General features: G+C 36.4%; 1 protein-coding gene and 1 long non-coding RNA gene across 9 annotated transcripts in view; one reads left to right on the forward strand and one right to left on the reverse strand.

The window, feature by feature from the left end:
* The window catches only part of LOC105486404 (sperm tail PG-rich repeat containing 2), a 657,812-nt gene that overhangs the window by 385,795 nt on the left and 256,038 nt on the right, over nt 1-15,979 (forward strand). For all 8 annotated transcript variants that reach the window (XR_011621154.1, XR_011621153.1, XR_011621155.1 and 5 more), the window contains one exon: nt 1,305-1,420. Coding sequence is in view for 5 of the 8 variants with exons in the window: in XM_071093286.1 (XP_070949387.1) it covers nt 1,305-1,420 (116 nt within the window). In the remaining 3 variants the exon portion in view is untranslated. The remainder of the gene's footprint in view (nt 1-1,304; nt 1,421-15,979) is intronic.
* Nucleotides 1-15,979, reverse strand: part of LOC139362365 (uncharacterized) — a 36,216-nt gene that overhangs the window by 10,865 nt on the left and 9,372 nt on the right. The window lies entirely within an intron of this gene.

Raw genomic sequence — 15,979 nt, forward strand, 5'->3', positions numbered from 1 at the left:
TAATATCATTATATCCAGTCTTCTATTTCACTGTTTATATTTATTGTCAATATTCTATGACCAAAGGTTTTATTTTCTCTACCCATACGTTGCCTGTCTGATGCCCCCTAATTCAATTTCTTTCACTACCATTCTTCTAAAATTATATTCCACATATTCTACAGTGTCCTTCCTAAGTCTTCTCTCCTTTTGAAACATTTGATATAGTATACCTCTAACATTCTCTTGAAACACAAGGTTTGGCATGTGATAAACACTCAACAGTATTGTTTAAAATATGAATGAGGAAAAAAATTACCTCTCCCTGTCTTCTCTCTGTGAAGTTGTACTAGCTAGGTTCCATTCACTAGACCACAGCGTCCTGTATCCCTGGGCCAAGGACCTATACCTGTCAATGGCCTGTTAGGAATCAGGCTGCCCAGCAGGAGGTGAGCAGAAGGCAAGTGAGTATTACTGCCTGAGCTCTATCTCCTGTCAGATCAGCCTGACATTAGATTCTCATGGGAGCTCGAACCCTATCCTGAACTGCACATGCGAGGGATCTTGGTTGTACACTCTTCATGAGAATCAAGAATCTGCCAGAATTTACTTTCTAAACTACTACTTTTCATGACTATTTAATCTAAAACTTTTAAGAGCTACCCATTGTCTATGAAAGTGGTTCTCAAAAGTTTTTAGAGATGTTGTGAATGAAAATAATTCAAATATTTTCTACTTGGACTTTACCTACAAATTATCCTCTGGTCACTTCTGTAAGAACTTGGGGGCATTAAAGAATATAAATTGGAACCCATTGGCTTAAGTACCGAAATCCTTATTTAGGTTTAGGCCCTGTTCCATGCAAACCATCTGTTTACTACGTTTGATTGCTCCATATACATTCCTTCTTTGTGTTTGGATTTCTGTAATGTTTAGTGCCCAGAATGCTATTAAAGCACCCTTCTGCTGTATTTCCAAATACAGTTCAAGCCCTAACTCCTCACTGAACATGTGAATGAATATTTAGGATATAGGAGTGAAGCATCTTCATTCATGATGTAAAAGTGTATTGAGAGGGTACTGCTGTTTTCTCTTTTCTGGAAATTATTGCTGTAATATATTTAATTATTAGGTAAACAGATGCCACCACCTTATGCTTATCATATTTCAAAGACATAAACCAAATGATTTTAAGCATTCAAAAATAATGGGTTCAAATGAAAGCTAATTTTATACATTCAGAGCACAAACCTAATATTCATATGACCAAAATCAATAATTTTAAAACATACTTTATCATAATTTTTACATTTGTTATCTCTCAGGTCCTGCAGCATACAATCCTGTTTTAAGGAAATCTTGCCCCATACCCTTATTTGTGAAAGCATCAAAGCGCTTTGAAGAGTCCAAAGAGATTACTCCAGGCCCGGCAACATATGAGGTTTGTCAATATTTCCTTCTTATCAATGACACAAGAATAGAATTAATTTCTAGAAAGCACTATGAATGGATATATTAAAGTCATTTCCATATATTTTATTCACATTGCTGATTAATGAAAATATTTTGACTAAGGAGATTTTTGAAGATGTAGTCTGACATTTAAAAATAATTATTTAAGAATTTAAGAATTATTTAAACAACTTTTCTATCTCTAAATATGCTTTACAGTATTCATATATATAATTTATTTATATTCCTACAAATATTAAAGTTCACTTGTTTACATACTTGTTTGTATCCATACGTTGAAATCTCTTAGTATTTATTGAAATAATTGTTTATCAGATAGCTTACAAGAAAGCCCTGTGGATCGAATAAAATTGTGTGTTGATCTTTTATTTTCTTTTAATGAACATGGATTCTGTACCTAAGTTCATAATAAATAAAAGTGTCTTTTAAGTTATGGACCTTCTGATCATAACCTGAAGGATTTTAGAAACTGTGTTCACAATAGTCCTTTATTGCCCTTTTGAGAGTTAGAATGAAATAGGTTCCCCATTCCTACCCTACTAACTATTGAAAGTAAAATATTTTATAGTGATATGTAACAATTAATTTAAGAATTAATTCTGAGTGCAAACCAAAATGAGTGTTCCTTTTTGGGGCTAATGACAAGTTTATTTATATTGAATATTTGTTGTTCTTCTTACTTAAAATGTCACAATCTAAGGCCAGGCACAGTGTCTCATGCCTGTAATCCCAGCACTTTGGGAAGCTGAGGCGGGCAGATACTTGAGGTGAGGAGTTTGCAACCAGCCTGGCCAACATGATGAAACCCTGTCTCTACTAAAAATATAAAAATTAGCCAGGCATGGTGGCATGCACCTGCAGTCCCAGCTACTCGGGAGGCTGGAGCAGGAGAATTGCTTGGATCTGGGAGGCAGAGGTTGCAGTTAGCCAAAATCTCACTACTACACTCCAGCCTGGATGACAGAGTGAGACTCCTTCTCAAAAAAAAAAAAAAAAAAAAAAGAGAGAGAAAGAAAAAGAAAAAAAAGGTAAATAAAAATAAAATGTCACAATCTAAATACTTTTCAGCATTCCATCCAAGGAGAAAATAAAAGAAATGAAAATGAGTAACTGAAGAATTGTTATCCTGTTGGCTGTTGATTCCTCCAAAAGACAATGACTAATCCCTGCTGGTTAAGCAAAGCTAATTTTATTAGACTTACTTCAGAAAGGGAGAATCTCTCGAGAGTATTAGTACTATTTTCGAAGGTAGAAGTCAAGGGAGGGTATTTATATGATTTTAGGATCTATGCTAGGTGACTTAAGGCAAGTCTTGTAAATGGGGAACTGATGAGAACTGGACAAAATTTATGACGTTTGTTTACTTTAGATTGATGAGCACAGTAAGGGAAGGTCATTAAGTATTGATTAATAAGGTATTGGTCTTGATAAGTTGGGTATTTTAGTTGTTCATAGTTTGATAATATTAAATCATATTACATCTTTAGTTGAGCAATTTCTGTCCTTAAAAAAACTCATTTTAATGTTACCCACAAATAATAAATGTCAGCCAATCTAATGGTATCCTTTTTCATTTTGTGATGCATTCTATGTAAAGGATGTTCCCACTAATCTTTCTAGTATTTAAGATATTCTTGCTTTTACTTTCTTAATATTTTATGAGTTTAATGTCATATATTTATACTTTATGATCGGCATTTATTATGCAAAATTATTTCCCATGTCAGAGAACACATTTATGGGTTTTATAGTGTTGTTTATTAAGGTATTCTTGAAATTTCAGACTATTATATCCTATATTTACTGAACCTCAAGATAACATTTCTGTTGAGAACTGAGTCTGTAATTTTTTTTGGCTTTTCAACACCAAATTATTTCCTTGGATAATTAAAAACCTTTTTCAATAAATACTTTTTTGATAATTTTCCTTCTTTAAAGAAATTACTTTTAAGTTGATAGGTTAATAAATTACTAGGTCTTTTTATTGTTAACTTGTTCTTTCATTTTAATATGGCACTCTCTCATGACTTTAGTAAGTTTAAGTTGGTGACTCTTGAGAACATATTTACCATAAACATTTTACTTTTTTTTTTTAACAGAAAAAGATAATTCTAGAAATGCATGATATTGATTTAGAATTGCAATTCAGTTATACTTGAAAATTACTTAAATGTATGATCTGCCATTGAGATAGTTATACATTTTTAATGTCTTAGGTCCACAAAGATCCCCAACTATCCAGTACGGGTGGCCCATACAATTATATTTGCAAAAATCTGGAGGCTTCTTAAATTGTACACCCACATTTGTAATGTCTGCTTGCTATTTTCTTTTTTTTTGTAAATTCTCTCTTGAGTTTCCCAGATAGAATTAGTTCTCTCCCCATTTTTGATGGGTGGAGGAAGGTCAGAGTTGCTTTTGGCATATATCTTATTTTGCCCATTTTATTTCAATTATTAGCTAAGCTGTTTGTCTCTTTTGCTCCTTCTAGTTATTGATATTTATTGGATTACCATCATTGATATTTTTGAAGATCTAATAAAAGCTAGGGAGAAAATGTGTGTATGCTCATAACAAAAAATGTGCATACAATTTTAGAAGGTTTTCTTAATCTATAAAAGTTCACTTATAATTTCAACTGAGAACTCTCAGTATTACATTATGAGTTTCAAGAAGGCAATGATTTATTTAATTGTATATTATTCAGGTTTCACCCATAGAATCTGGCACCTAATAATATATTAGTAAATGTTTATTGAATAAATTAGCAAAATGGAAAAGCTGGATTTTCTTTTCATAAATCACTAATATTTATCTAGACATAAAATTTTCCTCATTGACTTGTTATCAGTGAAAAGAATATGTATATATTCTTTTAAAATAACAGTAAATTTTATTGATTCATTCACATTCTTTTGTTGAATCAGTCTCCTGACCAAAAAATTTTTTTAAGATTTAGATAAGGCTTCAAATACGATGATCAAGTCAAATATATTGACTTTTTATTTGCTTCAAATATATTGATTTTCAGAAATTTAAATTAGATAGTGACTATGTGAGAATATTTTAAAAAGCTAAATAGAAGAAACTTCAATGAATTTCACGTTATAAAATCCTTTAAATATTAGAAAAGATTTAAATATATCTCTTAAAAAAGCAAAAATTCTGCTGAAATTAATTGAAGTTCAATAACACAATTCATTTTATGAGTATAATTTTTAATTTTTGCAGGTTACATAATTGCTTGAAAAATCTCAATTAGAGATTAGTTTCAGAGTGAATTTTTAATAGCAGAATTGGGTAAGACAATATAAGTGAGATAAAATATTACCATGTATAAATCCAGAACGTGTCGAGAATTGGAATCACACTCTAGGTTTAGTTTATTACTTATTTTCAGTTCTAATTTAAAAATTGAGATTCTTATTGTTTATTACAATAGATTAACACCTTTTTATTAAAGTCAACTATATTTTAACAAAACATTTATTTGACTGTTATTTTATAAACTAGAAATTGATGCATATGTGTGATAGTACTAATTAATTCAATTGAGTCATTTACTTTCTATTGCTTTGAAATTCTTTTGACGAAAATTGTGCACTTAGAAGTTTGAATTCAGACTTCACATCACGTTTTAGACTGATAAATATCCCATGAATATGAAAACTTAGAAAAAGCACAAAAGAACAAACTTTAGTGCAATTAATTTCATTTACACATCTATTCAAGTAGTACAGAAATTAACAAAGATATATTTTTATGAAAAGAAAATTTTACTCAAATTAAATGAAAAATTATAAAGGAATTTATTTAAAAAATCCTTTTGTTAGCAGATTACCCACTTGTCTAAAACCCTCATTCTGGGTAATTTTAAAGAAATTTAAATTTTAAATTTTAGTAGATATTGTTTTTTTGTTTTTAAATTACAGAATACAATAATTTTATACTACAGAAATGAGAAAATGCATTAGCATGTATGCAATTTAATTATATTTTCACTAAAAATAGAAAAAAGTATTTTCTGTATTGCTTATTCTCAGAAAAATAATGTAAAATGGCAGAAAGATCTTTAAAAAGTTTTCAATTTTTCTATTATTATAAATACCCCTATAAAGATGGTTTTATACCTGATCATTGTTCCTACTTAAGCCTAATACCTTTTATTACCTGCTAGATCTCATTTGCTTCATCTGCTCAATGATGTTGTACCAGCAATTTCTCCCTTTACTTCATTTTTTCCTCTCTGCCAAATCATTCATGAAACATACAACCATTTTGCATTTCGTCCAATCTAAAAATATCTCTCAGCCTCATTTTTTCCTTCAATTAAAACCTTGTTTCTATATTTTTTTTCTTTAAAAAGCTACTCAAAGTACTAGCATGCATTCATTGTTTCCATTTGCTTTTTTCTTATTCTCTTTCAATTTGACACTTATAAGGCTTTCTCCCCAACTACTCCACAGAAATGGCTCATTAATGACTTTCATAAATCTTTTGTGCAATCCTGCAGTAGATCCTGTGTTGAATCTCCTTATTTTACTTAACCTAGCAGCAGCATTTAATATAATGGATAATTCTTCTTGGAAATGTTCACCCTTCCCTGAGTTGGGTTTTCAGACTACCATTCTCTCTGTGTCTGAGTTGGTTTTGGCTGCTTTAACAAACTACCAGAGACTGAGTGGTTTATAAACAACAAAATTTTATTTCTCATAGCTCTGAACACTGGAAACTCCTAGATAAAATTTAGTGTTTTGTGAGGACCTTCTTCCTGATTCACAGACAGCTGTCTTCTTGCTGTGTTCTCACATGGCAGAAGGGCAAAGGAGCTCTCTTTTATAAGGGCCTAATTCCATTCATGAAGGCTCTACCTCAGGACCTAATCATCTACAAATACCAGCTTTCTAATACTATCACGCTAGGGGTTAGGATTTCAACATACAGATTGACAGTAAGTAGAGATGGGAACAAATTTTTTAGGGCATTAGTCTCTATATTGGTTCCTACAAGCTACTTGCAGGAGATAAGGGGGTGCTGGGTATATGTATCTAGTCTGCTGTTATCTGCTTTTATCAGAAGGGCCACAGTTCCTATGCTTCATATATTATATACTTGCATAAAATTATGTTAGAAAAAGAGTTCCCCTATTTACGAATAAAAATTCAAAGCTACAGTTACAAGGAAAAGGTAGATTCATTGGATCAAGAGAAAATAGTATAAATTGCACTTTGATCACTTGATAGCTCAGATACAAGGATAAAAACTACTATAAATGTAGTGCAAACATATACTGAAGAAAGCATTTATTACAGTACTTGATATACAGTCGGGCCATATGTTATTGTTACTGTTACCTTTGTTTCATGGCTATATTCATTTATTTCTAGTTTATAAATATGATCCTAGTCTGGTATAGGTTCTGAGTCCAAAAATGAAAAATCTCCATTCTCAAATATATAGCAATCTTTTAAGGAGAAACTATAAGCATTTTAATTATAATAAAATAATTATTGTTTGTTAACAGGTGAAAGGTACCAATATGATAAAGAATTTCTGGGTTTGGTGCAGTGGCTCACGCCTGCAATCCCAGCACTTTGGGAGGCCAAGGTTGGCAGACCACCTGAGGTCTGGAGTTCTAGACCAGCCTGGTCAACATGACAAAACCCTGTCTCGATTAAAGATAGAAAAATTAGCCAGGTGTGGTGGCGTGCACCTGTTGTCCCAGTTGCTTAGGAGGCAGAGGCACGAGAATCGCTTGAACTTGGGAGGTGGAGGTTGCAGTGAGCCGAGATAGCACCACTGCACTCCAGCCTGGGTGACAGAGTGAGACTCCAGCTCAGAGGAAAAAAAAAAAAAAAGAATTTCTAGGTTAGACAAAGGGAGTAAGACTTCAGAAAGTATTTTATATGAAATATAAAAGAGTAATGGGAATATTTTTACTTAGACAAGCCAATGGGGCTTATTCTAGGCAAAGGAAACAGTATATGCAAAGTCAAAGAGGCACTGGAGAATAGAATATCCTTGTCAAGCTTACTGTTAGTATTACTAAAATATAAAATGAATAGAATGATATTAGATATGTAGATAGTATTAGATCACAAAGCGTATCAAAAATACACAGTTTTAATTTTTCTCCTCTGAACTATAGACACCAAAGATTTCCGAGCAGAATTATAATGTTATATATTAATACAAATCAAGCAATACCCAGTGTTTTTTAAAATATTTTAAGATATTTTTTCCATATTTTTTCTTGATAGATTGCTTATAAGGAATGATAAAGCATGATTTAAATTATATATGCTTTTTAATATTGAATGACAGTTTCTAAGTTTATTACTACTGTTCATATTATCTTTGTAGAAAATTTTCAATTGTAGCTATGAAATATATTTTAGAATGTAGCCTAAACTTCTCCTTTCACAAACTCAGTTTTATACTATAGTTTCAATGTTTGTGAGACAGTATTTTATATTATTTGAAAATGTGATTTAAACTTTCAGTTTTAGAAATTGGTTTTGCACTTCAATTGTAAAGGTCATGGCACATTACTTAATACCCCAAAGTGAATGTTTAAAAGCTACCTGTCATTTGTCATTCTAAAAAGGTCTTTGACTCTCCATGGACTACAACCTTGCTTTAATTCTCTTCCTTCATTTCTTCTGACAGAACTCTTGATATTCCTTTGAACTTCCTAAGTCATTAAATTTTAGGAGACATATTATGTTCTGTCTGGGAAAATCTATTTTCAGCCTATGGTATTAGGCCTTGGGATATCTGTCAGAGGTATGATCTTCTCTGGGTTGTGTTGAGAGGAATCCAGACATATTATGTAAATAGTTCTTGTATCAGAATAGAGAAAGCTCTTTGTATCTTAAGGATAACTTTCCATCCAGAAAGATCATTTGGATGATTATATGTTATGGATCCTTTACATGGAGTTCATAAACTCTTTCATGGTGTGATGATTAATACTGAGTGTCAACTTAACTGGATTGAAGGATACAGACTATTCAAAGTATTGATCCTGGGTGTGTTTGTGGGGGTGCTGCCAAAGGAGATTAACATTTGAGTCAGTGGATTTGGAAAGGCAGACCCACCTTTAATCTGGGTGGGCATAATCTAATCAGCTGCCAGCACAGCTAGAATATAAAGCAGGCAGAAAAATGTGAAAGGATAAGACCAGCCTAGCCTCACAGCCTATATCTTTCTCTCATGCTGGTTGCTTTCTACCCTCAAACTTCAGACCCTAAGTTCTTCAGTTTTGAGACTCAGACTGGCTCTCCTTGCTCCTCAGTTTGCAGACAGCCTATTGTGGGACCTTGTGATCATGTGAGTTAATACTTAATAAATTCCCCTATTTATATGTATATATATATACACACACACACAAATATATTATACTAATATACTATATATATACTATTATTTATATATACACTATATAAAGAGTTTCTGGGCTGGGTGCAGTGGCTAATGCCTGTAATCCCAGAACTTTAAGAATTTCTGGGCTTGGCGCAGTGGCTCACGCCTGTAATCCCAGAACTTTGGGAGGCCAAGGTGGGCAGATCACCTGAGGTCTGGAGTTCTAGACCAGCCTGGTCAACATGACGAAACCCTGTCTTGACTAAAGATACAAAAATTAGCCAGGTGTGGTGGCATACACCTGTTGTCCCAGCTGCTTAGGAGGCAGAGGCACGAGAATTGCTTGAACTTGGGAGGTGGAGGTTGCAGTGAGCCTCCACTGTATTTAGTATATATATATTATATATAGTGTATATATACACATACTATATTAGTGTATATATACTATGTATACTACACTATATATAGTGTATATATAATATATATATGCTAACTATATATACTAAGTATACATAATAGTATATATACACTATATATACTCTATATAGCCAATATAGTGTGTATATACTACATATACTACATATACTATATATATACTTTATACTAAATATATAAAAATATATGTACTAAATATATAATAGTATATATAGTATAGTATATATAGTATAGTATATATAGTGTATATATACTATATTTACAATATATATACTATATATATCCTAAATATATATAATAGTATATAGTGTGTATATATAGTATATATATAGTATGTATTATATATAGTATATATATCCTATTAGTTCTGTCCCTCTAGAGAACCCTGACTAATACAGATTTTGGTAACACAAGTGGTTCTAGAAGAGTAGAGTATTAAGGATAGAGTTCTTTTGCTGGTTTTGGGGTTTCTGGAGTTGGTTACTTAATATGATTAGATCCCAAAATGGTAAGACTATACTTCTAATAATATGGAGAACACTGATAGTCCTTGGCATGAACTGTTTAGAGAGTTATGCGAAATAAATGCATTTGACACTCCTGATTCACTGCTTGTGAGAAGCAAGGAGTCTATGACTCTATGCATAATACTTTTGACCATATGTGGAGAATCAAGGAACATAATGAAGCTGGTTGGTTGCTCCAAACTTCAGTGGACAGAGTGATGAAAGAAAACGATGAATCTAGGGATTCTAACTCCCAGCTTCAGAAGCAGATACTCAGTCTCAAATATGCTAAGATTGCCCTGAGTGAGAGTCTTACCTCCTACAGAGAAAGACCTGAAATTGTGGAAAAACAGACACAGCTCTTATCATGCAAGTGGCTGACGTGCAATGAAAGGTGCATGCACAGCCTCACCGGGTGTCTACTGTTAAAGTGAGGGCATTGATTGGAAAAGAATGGAACCCTACAACTTTGAACCGGGATGTGTGGGAGGACCCTGATGAAGCTGGGGACACTGAGCTTGTAAATTCTGATGAAGCTTTTTTTGCCAGAACAAACAGCTTCACCATCTCCAGTAGTGGCAATATCTCCTCTTTGACCCATGCTGCCATCAGCCATTCCACCTTTGTCTCAGGAGATAAACCCTGCACTGCCTGAGGCAACAGTGGGGGCCTCCAGTGAGGCTGTTGCCAGGCAAGATAATGTTGATTCTCTTTAGGAGCCACCCCTAATGCCTCCATTTGCTTCTAGACCTATAACTAGATTAAAGTCCCAGCGGGTCACTAGAGGTGCGGTTGAGAGTGTGACCCATGAGGCAGTGTGTTACACTTGAAAAACCTGCTTGGGTTTTTAACTTAACAGAAATCTGGAGAACAGGCATGGGAATGGATATTAAGGATGTGGGATAATGTTGGAAGGAACATAGAGTTGGATCAGGCTGAATTTATTTATTTGGGCCCACTAAGTGGGGACTCTGCATTTAATGTTGCAGCTCAGGGAGTTAAAAAGGTTCTAATAGCTTATTTGCTTGGTTAGCTGAAATATGGATTAAAAGATGGCCCACTGTAAGCGAGCAGGAAATGTCTGATATCCCTTGGTTTGATGTAGAGGAAGGGATCCAAAGGCTTAGAGAGATTGGAAAGGTGGACTAGATTAGTCACTTTAGACTTTCTCATCCCAGCTGGGAGGGCCCAGAAGATATCCCTTGAACAATGCGTTGTGAAACAGATTTGTGAGGGTAGTACCTGCATCTTTGAAGAGCTCTGTAATTGCTCTTCTCTATACGTCATAGCTAACAATGGGAACTACCGTCACTCAACTACAAAATTTAAATATAATGGGAGTAATTGGATCCCAAGGTGGCAAGGGCCAAGTGGTGGCACTCAACTGTCAAAGGCAAAGTGGACGTAACTACTGTAACGGACAGCAGAGACAAAGCAGCAGTCATCAATAGTCTGACTTATGTAGAGCTATGGGATTGGCTAACTAATCATGGTTTTCCTAGAAGTGAAATTGACAGGAAGCCTACTGCATTCCTACTTAATTTATATAAGCAGAAACCTTCTAGGTCGAATGGACAAAAGACTAATTTGAATTATAAAAACAGAATCATGGCCCCTCAATCAATTTCCAGACTCGAGCAGGTTTACAGACCCAGAACCCCTTGAATGATGGGGAGGCCGGGTCCCCTGGAGGGAGGACCCCACTACACTACCGACAATTTATGCTGTTAATCTTTTTTCTGTCCTTCCCCATGGAGACTTCTGGTTAACTGTGCATTGGGGAAAGGGAAATTATCAGACATTTTGGAGACTACTAGACACTGGCTCTGAGCTGACATTGATTCCAGGGGACCCAAAATGTCATTGTGGTCCTCCAGTTAAAGTAGAGGCTTATGGAGGTCAGATAATTAAAGGGGTTTTAGCTCAGGTCCGACTTACAGTGGGTCCAGTGGGTTCTTGGACTCATCTTGTGGAGATTTTCCCAGTGCCAGAATGCATAACTGGAATAGACATACTTAGCAGCTGGCAGGACCCCCACATTGGCTCCCTGAATGGTAGGGTGAGGGCTACTATGGTGGGAAAGGTCAAATGGAAGGCATTAAGAGCTGCCTCTACCTAGAAAAATAGTAAATCAAAAACAATATTACATCCCTGGAGCGATTGCAGAGATTAGTACCACTATCAAGGATATGAAAGATGCAGGGGTGGTGAGTTCCGTCACATCCCCATTCACCTGTCCCATTTGGCCTGTGCAGAAGACGTATGGATCTTGGAGAATGACAGTGGATTGTTGTTGTGGGAGGAACAATACAGTTGGCTCCCGGAACTGAAGCCGGGACAAACCGGTTAGGAAAATCCCTGCCAGAGGTTATAAACATGTCACAAGAGTAACTGAAATAGCTCGGATGGCGGGAGATGGCAGGAACCAATCAAGAACAGCCAACTCGCACTGTTCAAATATCAACCAATCCCAAGCCTGCGTCGTTCAAAAAGACCCCTATGACTCTGTACTTGTTTACTGCTGACTATAAAAGACAGTTCCGGACCCTCCTCTGGGCTCTCGCCCGACACTCGGCCGGGGGTCCAGGTTCGAACCTGCAATAAAGATCCTTGCCGCTTGGCTTTGACTGCAGTCTCTGGTGGTCTTTGGGGAATAAACGGACTGGTTGTAAGCTTAACCAAGTGGTGACTCCAATTTCAGCTGCCGTACCCAATGTGGTTTCATTGATTTGAGCAAATTAACACATCTCCTGGTACTTGCTATACAGCCATTGACTCAGGAGATGCCTTTTTCTCCATTCCTGTCCATAAGGCCCACCAGAAGCAATTTGCCTTCAGCTGGCAAGGCCAGCATTATACTTTTACAGTCCTACCTCAGGGGTATATCAACTTCTGACTTTGTGTCATAATGTTATTCGGAGAGACCCTGATCACTTTTCACTTCCGTAAGATATCACACTGGTCTATTACACTGATGTCATTATGCTGATTGGATCCAGTGAGCAAGAAGTAGGAAACACACTGGACTTATTGGTGAGACATATGCATGCCAGAGAATGGGAAATAAATCTGACTAAAATTCAGGGAACTTCTCCCTCAGTAAAATTTCTAGGGATGCAGTGGTGTGGGATCTGTTGAGATATTCCTTCTAAAGTGAAGGATAACTTGCTGCATTTCACCCCTTCTACAACCAAGAAAGTGGCACAATGCCTACCGGGCCTATTGGCATTTTGGAGACAACACGTTCCTCATTTGGGTGTGTTGCTCTGGCCCATTTGTCGAGTGACACAAAAAGCTGCCATCTTGGAGTGGAGTCCAGTAGAGGAGAAGGCTCTGTGACATGTCCAGGCTACTGTACAAGCTGCTCTGCCTCTGGGGCCCTGTGACTCAGCAGATCCAATTGGTTGTGGTATCAGTGGCAGATAGGGATGGTGACTGGAGCCTTTGGCAGTCCCCCATAGGTGAATCACAGAGGAAGTCTCTAGGATTTTGGAGCAAGCCCCTGCCATCTGCAGATACCTACTTTCCTTTTGAGAGACAGCTCTTGGCCTGTTACTGGGCTTTGGTGGAAACTGAACGTTTGACTATGGGTCATCAAGTCACCACACGACCTGAACTGCCTATCATTAACTGGGTGCTTTCTGACCCATCTATCCATAAAGTGGGTCATGCACAACAGCATTCCATCATCAAATGAAAGTAGCATATAAGTGATCAGGCTCGAGCAGGTCCTGAAAGCACAAGTAAGTTACATGAAGAAGTGCTCAAATGCCCATGGTCTCCACTGATGCCACACTGCCTCCTCTCCCCAGGCCTGCAATGATGCATCTTAAGCAGGCACCGCCCGAAAGTGGACAACTGCGGCACTACAGCCTCTTTCTAGGACATCCTTGAAGGACAGCAGTGAAGAGAACTCTTCTCAGTGGCAGAACTTTGAGCAGTGCACCTGGTTATGCACTTTGCCTGGAAGGAGAAATGGCCAGATGTGCGATTATATACTCATTCATGGACTGTAACCAATGGTTTGGCTGGATGGTCAGGGACTTGGAAGAAGCATAAGAAAATTGGTGATAAAGAAATCTGGGGAAGAGGTATGTGGATGGACCTCTCTGAGTGGTCAAAAAAGGTGAAGATATTTGTATCCCATGTGAGTGCTCACCAATGGGTCACCTCAACAGAGGAGCAGTTTAGTAATCAATTAGATAGTATGACCCATTCTGTGGACACCACTCAGTCTCTTTTCCCAGCCACCTCAGTTATTGCCCAATGGGCCCATGAAAAAAGTGGCCATGGTGGCAGTGATGGAGGTTATGCATGGGCTCAAGAACATGGACTTCCACTCACCAAGGCTGACCTGGCTCTGGCCACTGCTGAGTGCCCAATTTGCCAGCAGCAGAGTCTAACACTGAGCCCTCAATATAGCCCCTTTCTTCAGGGTGATCAGCCAACTACCTGGTGGCAGGTTGTATTGGAACTCTTCTGAAAGGGCAGAGGTTTGTCCTCGCTGGAATAGACACTTACTCAGGATATGTGTTTATCTATCCTGCACGCAATGCTTCTGCCAAGACTATCATCAGTGGACTTACAGAATGCCTTATCCACTGTCATGGTATTCCACACAGCATTGCCTCTGACCAAGGCACTCACTTTATGGCTAAAGAAGTGTGGCAGTGGGCTCATGCTCATGGAGTTCACTAGTCTTACCATGTTCCCCATCATCCTGAAGCAGCTGGACTGATAGAATAGTGAAATGGCCTTTTGAAGTCAAAATTACAATGCCTATTGAGCACTTTTTAATGTTTGTTGGCTATTCGTCTTTGTGTATCTTCTCTTGAGAACTGTCTACTCTCATCCTTTGCCCACTTTTTGATGGGATTGTTTTCTTTTGTCTTGCTGACTTGTTTTAAGTTCCTTGTAGATTCTGAATACTAGTCCATTGTCAGATGTATAGATTGGGAATATTTTCTCCCACTCTGTGGGTTGTTTGTTTACTCTGCTGATTATTTCTTTTGCTGTGTAGAAACTTTTTAGTTTAGTTAAGTCCCACCTATTTATCTCTATTTTTGTTGTGTTTGCTTTTCTGTTCTTAGTCATGAAGTCTTGGCCTAAGCCAGTGTCTAAAAGGGTTTTTCCAATGCTATCTTCTGGAATTTGTATGGTTTCATGACTTAGATTCAAGACTTTGATCCATCTCGAGTTGATTTTTCTATAAGGTAAGAGATGAAGATTCAGTTTTCTTCTGTGTGTGGCTTGCCAATTTATTACAGGACCATTTGTTGAATAGGGTGACCTCTCCACACTTCATGTTTTTGTTTGCTTTGTCAGAGATCAATTGACTGTAAGTATTTGGCTTTATTTCTGGGTTCTCATTTATGTTTCATTTGTCTGTGTGCCTATTTTTATGCCATTAACATGCTGTTTTGGTGACTGTGGCCTTATAGTATAGTTTGAAGTCGGGTAATGTAATGCCTCCAGATTTATTCTTTTTGCTTAATCTTGCTTTGTCTATGTGGGCTATTTTTTTGGTTTCATATGAAATTTAGGATTTTTTTTTCTAGTTCTATAAAGAATGATGGAGTCTCCACACACAGTGCAGTTTGATGGGAACTGTATTGAATTTGTAGATTGCTTTGGCAGTGTGATCATTTTCACAATGTTGGTTCTATGTATCTATGAGCATGGAATGTATTTCCATTTGTGATGTCTTTGATTACTTTCAGCAGTGTTTCATAGTTTTCCTTGCAGAAATCTTTTACTTCCTTGGTTAGGTATATTCCTAAGTAGTTTTTTTTTTTTTTTGCATATATTTTAAAAGGGGTTGTGTTCTTGATTTGATTCTCAGCTTGATCAGTGTTGGTGTATAGCAGACTACTGATTTGTTTACATTAATGTAGTACCCTGAAACTTTGCTGAATTCATTTTTCAGTTCTAGGAGCTTTTTGGGTTTTCTAGGTATGCTGTCATCTCATCAGTGAACGGCAACAATTTGACTTCCTCTTTACCAATTTGAATGAAGAAATAAATTTCCTTCTCTTGTCTAATTGCTCTGACTAGGACTTCCAGCACTGTGTTGAATAGAAGTGGGGAAAGTGGGCATCCTTGTCCTGTTCCAGTTCTCAGGAAGAATGCTTTCAACTTTTCCTCATTCAGTATAATGTTGGCTGTGGGTTTGTCATAAATGGCTTTTATTACCTTAAGGTATGTTCCTTCTATGCCAATTT

The sequence above is a fragment of the Macaca nemestrina genome, chromosome 3 (assembly GCF_043159975.1).
Source record: "Macaca nemestrina isolate mMacNem1 chromosome 3, mMacNem.hap1, whole genome shotgun sequence".
Classification (NCBI taxonomy): domain Eukaryota; kingdom Metazoa; phylum Chordata; class Mammalia; order Primates; family Cercopithecidae; genus Macaca; species Macaca nemestrina.